At 44.2% G+C, this 6,121-nt stretch overlaps 1 protein-coding gene and 1 long non-coding RNA gene across 2 annotated transcripts; one reads left to right on the top strand and one right to left on the bottom strand.

The window, feature by feature from the left end:
* Positions 1-1,499: 1,499 nt before the first annotated feature.
* snx10a (sorting nexin 10a) lies at positions 1,500-3,975 on the bottom strand. Its single transcript, XM_015955924.3, has 7 exons — positions 3,836-3,975; positions 2,838-2,884; positions 2,628-2,714; positions 2,462-2,562; positions 2,286-2,384; positions 2,017-2,211; positions 1,500-1,944 (listed from the first exon to the last, which is right to left on the bottom strand). Exons 1-7 carry the CDS (start codon positions 3,840-3,842, stop codon positions 1,866-1,868), a joined length of 615 nt encoding a protein of 204 aa, XP_015811410.3. The 5' UTR covers positions 3,843-3,975; the 3' UTR covers positions 1,500-1,865.
* A 1,446-nt stretch (positions 3,976-5,421) lies between these two features.
* Positions 5,422-5,732, top strand: LOC139061916 (uncharacterized). Its single transcript, XR_011515558.1, has 2 exons — positions 5,422-5,581; positions 5,649-5,732. It is a non-coding gene; the product is annotated as an uncharacterized lncRNA (long non-coding RNA).
* Positions 5,733-6,121: the final 389 nt, after the last annotated feature.

Here is a 6,121-nt window from a genome sequence, read left to right as displayed (position 1 = left end):
GGGAGAAAAATAGAAACCGGGTGAGGAGATCCACACAGGGGCACGGTGAGAGTGATGCCGGCTAATTGCTCATATGGATTTTACCATTGTTGGCTTTTGTACGGTCAGGGAGGTGAGTCCATTCCCCGTGGTGGCATCAGGTGAAAGTCTAAATGAGCTAATAATTCACACTCGTAAACTTAAACCAATATTGACGCTGACCCGCTGCAGGATTCTGACCGTAAAGCAGCTGTAAATATGATCTACCCTTCATGTCGTTTAACTCGTGCACGACAGCACCTCCACCCCTTTAACATGGGAGTATGCCCCGAGTCACTTCACCAGCTGCCTGTAGGCACTTGGTCACCTTTCCAAAAGCACTGAAGTTGACTAATGCGACAGAAAATTAACAATTAAAAATATCACACGGGCCCGGCGCCATCGCAGCGAGGCCCGTTCACAACTCAGTGGACGCCCTAATTGCTTTCAAATACAATTGGGTTTGGGCTTTGTTTGGTGTTTTGGAGGTATGACGCGCATCAATGCACACTGGAAATTGAGTTATAAATTACCAAGCTGAAACAGACATGTACGGTGAATACTCAATATCCAAATGCTGGATGTTTTCCCCTCCTTCTGAAAATAACAGCAGATGTGAGCACACACACACACGCACACACACACAGCATCATTTCATTTTGTCAGAGAATGGACCCGCTCTGAACCAAGCAGAGTGTGTCATACTGTACGCCTGTCACAGGGTAACGTTGATAAGGTCAACCTTAACGGCAAACAGATTGAGAGCTCCAAACACAAACCAGTGGGACTCGGAAAATGACAGGATGAGAAAATGTTCATTCATGCACAGCCTTCACCAGCGCGTGTGTGTTTCACTACTGTCAGTGTTTTCAGATGTGTGTACACGTCCGTGTTTGCTGCATGAAAACAGCTCAGCGGCTGGTGTGAAGTCACTGACAGCTTCATTATGGCTGCTGCGTGCAGGGAGACAGCCGGTCCAGGAGAGGGAGGTTGACGCGGCGGGACAGGCCAGGTTTAACGCCGGGCCGACTGCACGTCCGTGCAGCGGTTTCAGGAGCAGCAGCTGCTGTCTGCTTTAATGAGCATTTGCTTCTTTCACCAGCTTTCAATTTACAACAAGTCCGGCTCATTCGCTTAGATGCCATCAGAAGCTGCCTCGTTCTCCTTGGGCGATGCCCAAAAGCAATCAGAGTTAAATTAATTAGCCCTCCTCATCTGTAGACCGTCTCACCTGGGAGAGCAGAGATTCGCACCAAACCTGTGGTTAATCACAACTACTCTACTTTTGTTTTAGTCGTAGGGATAGCTTGAACTCATCTCTAAAGGTTTTCCTTTAGATGTTGCTCCCACTGGAAGTTCTGAACTGACAAGACCTCCAGATGAACTACAGGGCTTTGCTTTCACACTTCAGATGCTGTCAACACTCCCTCTACTGGAATGTTAGCAGAGTGCATTTTTATCTTCACAATAAAACAGATGTGTTACTTTAAAAAAGACAATTTATTTATCCTTCAACAAATAAAAAATATTAATACATTAAAAACAATTACATAGTTGAAAACGTGCCTTCAGGACCACAGTGCAGCTTTAGGGTAATAAAATATGCTTCGTACTTAAGAACTTACTCTTAGATTGACTTTACATTTTGTACAATACTTTAAAAAGATGACAGTACTCCCAAGTACGAGTTCAATTAAAATTAGTGTCACAGTGGAAGAATGACACCATAAAAATAAAACAATGGTCCTTGGAGGTAAAGAATCACAAGAGCTCAGAGGACTAAGAGGGGGTGCGGTGATGCACATCAGAGTAAACGTCCACACGCGTGAGACGGGAGGACAGCTGGGTTACAGATCTGTCTCAGGGTAGCGGAGGAAGGGCCTTTCTTCCACCGTGGTGTCGATGCTGAGCCCCGATGACACAGAGCTGCAGAGGGAAACCCAGGCTCATCAGTCAACATCGGAATCACTCACGTGCTCATGAGAGCCGAATACTAACCTTTCATAGTCTGAGTCAAAGGAAGTCTTGTCCTCTAAACTGGCGGCGTACCCACAGCGGGAACGCTGAATGGCTTCAGCCACCGTGTACCTGGTTTTACCAAGAGCACACCGTTCAATCCTAGAGATGCTCAGGTCCGACTGGAGGAACAGATGGAGATGACTGTCGGATAACAGCAAGGGATTCTGAAGAACACTGGAGAGGAGGAGAGGTCACCGTGAGAACATGGAGGGTGGGAAACCTACAACCACAGAGAGCTTCAAACGCACATCTCCAAGAACTCCTGCAGGCCCTTCATCCTTTGGTCCACCTGCTGCCTGTTCTTCAGACAGAAAAACGGGTTCCAGGGCGGCAGCTTAGGCAGCTCTCTGTGGAACGAGGAAAAAAATCTTCAAGAAACAAACTACAAGTCCAGATTCTTGGAAACGTTTGAGTTTGAACTCACATCATCAGGCCGTTCTGAGCCAAACAGTGCCGCAGCCAAACAAACTCACTGTAACGGCGTCTGACACAGGAAGTCTTCTTCCGAAAACACATGCTGTTTGTCTGAAGAAAGCAGGTTTATTCAACTTGTAACACAAACCACATCCATTGCTTTTAGCAGCACTCACATGTAGACAAATCTCATAGTCGACATGCGTGTGCCAGTGATCGTCTTTGTGGAGTCTGGGATCTTGAACGCAAATGCCGACGAATTCCTACAAAATACAACAGAAAACATCTGAGCTTTGCAGAGTTATGGAAGTAAAAACTAAATTGTTTAAGTTGGCCTGAATTCTCAGTTTTGCCTACATAAGCGTGACATGATCTTTATCACTTACAGCTTTAGACAGATTCTCCAGAAGACCATCCATTTTTGGTGCAAATTCTAAGAAAAATGCAAAACAAACAAGCATGACGTATTAAATGCTTTGACTCGTTGCATAAACATCTTTGTTTACATAATCTATTATCTACAGTACAGTGCAGGTTAAAGGGGAACATTTACAAGGAAACATGTTTACCTATAACATGACGAGTGTGAAACCTGTTTTGTACAGCTAAGCCTAAGCTGGTAGTTAATACGGATCTAAACGCAGAAACACGGCTGATCTGGTACAACACTGAACAAAGGGCACAGGAGAGGTAGGAATGCAACAGTCCTCAGTGAAGATTAATACATGACATCAGAGTCCTCCCTACAGACAGGAACAATCATCTTAATCCATTTAATCACAGAAGATGAACAAATAAGTTATTTAAAAACCTGATTACTTCTAATTTCATCTGGAAATGCATCTGCAAATGTATTAAAACCTCCGATTAAGTGTTCAGGAGACTGTAGGATCTCATGTCCCTCAACAGATAGAAGATGCTCCATCTGCATTCCTCAACTGAAGCATAACTGATCAATGAGAGCAAACATCCTGACTTGGTCCACATGGCATCACATGAAACCCTGCTCTGATCTGACCTCATGGTCATGACATAAGAGCTTCTCGCTGCAGATAAACCTTTATCTGCTGGGGGGGGGGGGGGGGTATTGATCACCTTCACAAGACTAGTCAATGGTAGGTGGTGTGTAGGCTTCTACAGAGAGTGTGCGTGTGGCATCAACATATGGATCCCCTCAGCAGGTTGTAGAACTAGTGTGTGTGTGTGTGTGTGTGTGTGTGTGTGTGTGTGTGTGTGTGTGTGTAAAATTAGTTAATATAATACATTTCCTCTACCAAGTGAAATAAACTACAGACTTCCTACCACAGAATGTTCATTTAAAAAGTCATAGACTGTCATTGCTATAGCATAAGGAAAGCACAATCAAATATCCCGATTATCCTACCTTCCATCCCTCCAATTACACGGACCTGGTCCCGGTGAACGACTAACACCGGTACCGGGCCGGTGCTGAAGCTGGAAGCTCAGTCTACCTGGAAGGTTTTGCTAATAGCTGCTCGGGGAGACCTTCCAGCTGCTAATAAACACCAAAACGGGACAGGAAACCCAGTAAAAATGTCTCGTTCTTTGTTAAATCACTAGTCTGAGCCGAGAGTAGCAAAAACGAACCCAAAACTCCATAAAGATGTTCGGCAGAGCCCCAGAGAACACCTAACTGCCTCTCAATCAGTTAGACCGGTATCAGCTTGTGGAAGGGGGGGAGGAGCTAACATCACAGGCTCCTAGTTTACGCATGCGCATTTACTCTTAAAACACCACACTGGGGCCCAGCTAAAATTATGGAAGCCCATTCCCGCCACTTAGAAAAAAAATGTTTTACATAATCTCAAAATTATGATTTAGCATGTCATTTTTATGTGACAGAATCTTATATGACTGACATTCAAACAAGTCAGGTTAAAGTTAAGCCTGTTTATACTCTGCAATGGAGAGACACAAGCGGAGTGTCAGAAATGTTTTCACATTCAAACCGGACTGCCCCCCCCCCCCCCCCCCCACCACAAACCAGAAATCGGCAGGTCGCATATGTGACATCACCACATAATCTCCTCTCCCCTATGTAGAAAGCTACACATGGCCAGATTTATGGTGGTTATTTCCTCCTGTGGGAAGTTTGCTGAACTTACCCTTTTGACTCAGTTTTCTCCGTGTCTGGTTCGATGACGCCATTTTCTTGAAGCACATTTGTAGTTCTGGACTTATTTTCACACAAAATCTAAAACTGTTTCCCCTGTTTGAAAATAAGCCCGTTCTTGGTATCAAAATATGTCTTTAAAATTCATGCATATGTGAAATCCATGGCACAAAACAAGCGTTTTTAGCCCCACTGACTTGCATTCATTTTTTTTTTCGTTTTTCCTGGGATCTGTGGTCCGGAAGTAGATGGGCGTGACTTTCAGACAAGGCTCCCTATGACCAAACTTCCATAATAATGCATAATTCGGGTCAGGATATGAACCAAAACAGGAAGTGAGAAAAATTTGCAGTTACACCCTCATCCGCTAGGGGCTGGTCTCAGAAGTTTTTTATTATTTTTTTTAATAGAACTTTTTTATACAACAAACAGGGCAAACATTCTATCAGTATCTAAACGTGTTGAATCAGCTTTTACCACAGAATTATAATAACACAAAGAAAAAGTGCCATGGTCCGTGGTGAGCTGCCTGCCTGTAACCCTGTTGTTCACAGGTGGGCGTGTCTGAGAGCTTCCAGCTGCAGCTAATCCTGTCATAAAGGTCCAGGGGATTTAAGGAGCAGTGTGACACTTCACTTCACCGGATGATTACTCTGTTTGGGTAGCTCTAGCCTTTTACATGTCTTGAACCTGTATTTGACTAGTTCCTGTGATTTTTTGCCTGTGATCTTGTCGCCAGAAAGACCCTGACCGCTCTTCCCTGTTCCTCTCCAGGTTTTTGCTCCACACTCCATCATTCCATATCCACCTGGACTTCTACAACCTGATCACACTGCCTCCTCCTCTGGCCGCCCGCTCTCAGTCGCTCACCTGCACTCATCAACCTCCGCTCCTACCTCACCTCTGGATTAAACAGTTACTTCACCTTCTGGATCTCCCCTGCTCACCCGGACCTGACCTAGCCCTCCCCGAGCCTCTCACCACTACCTGCAATCAGTAAGCTCCCGTTTTAAGATTATTCTCCGTCATTCCCACCAAAAATTCACTCTTTCTCCCTCCTCAGAATCTCCTCCTGGAATCTTGCTGCCAGTCCTGCACTCATCGGTTCCCTTTTCTCCTCATTTAATAATAAAAACGTTTTTACGTACTCACCGGCTCTGTGTTGTGATTCTGCATGTCGTGGGTCAAGAAACTGCCTCCCACCATGACAAAAAGTAACTAACATAAAAGTAACTAACATAAAAACATGAAAGTGTGAGGGCCTTATTCTAGAAGTTTGAAAATATCCAACAAAGAAGATAGACATCTTTCTTCTCCATATAAAATAAACTTTTCTTAAACAGTTCCAAGTCCTTTTTCCATCCGCTTAAATGAGGCTTAACCTTGATGAATGTACATCTGTGGATAAAATGTTTTCCCAGTTAAATCAAAACATTTACCAAGAGTTCTTGATTTTTGTCCTTCAAAAACAACCCCACTTTTATAGCAGACCAGTTAATGGATTTACTTTACATGCTTAGACAAACAAGTGTGAAC

The sequence above is a fragment of the Nothobranchius furzeri genome, chromosome 11 (assembly GCF_043380555.1).
Source record: "Nothobranchius furzeri strain GRZ-AD chromosome 11, NfurGRZ-RIMD1, whole genome shotgun sequence".
In the NCBI taxonomy this organism is placed as follows: Eukaryota; Metazoa; Chordata; class Actinopteri; order Cyprinodontiformes; family Nothobranchiidae; genus Nothobranchius; species Nothobranchius furzeri.
The sequence above is the reverse complement of the archived record's forward strand: the minus strand, read 5'-3'. Positions and strand labels throughout refer to the sequence as shown.

Bases quoted from the DNA above. Each gene is read 5' to 3' on its own strand.
- snx10a (XM_015955924.3), bottom strand. The intron at 2,715-2,837 runs GTAAGTGATAAA...TGTATTTTGTAG, and splicing joins TGGAGAATCTGTCTAAAGCT to GAATTCGTCGGCATTTGCGT. The intron at 2,563-2,627 runs GTGAGTGCTGCT...TGCTTTCTTCAG, and splicing joins ACTATGAGATTTGTCTACAT to ACAAACAGCATGTGTTTTCG.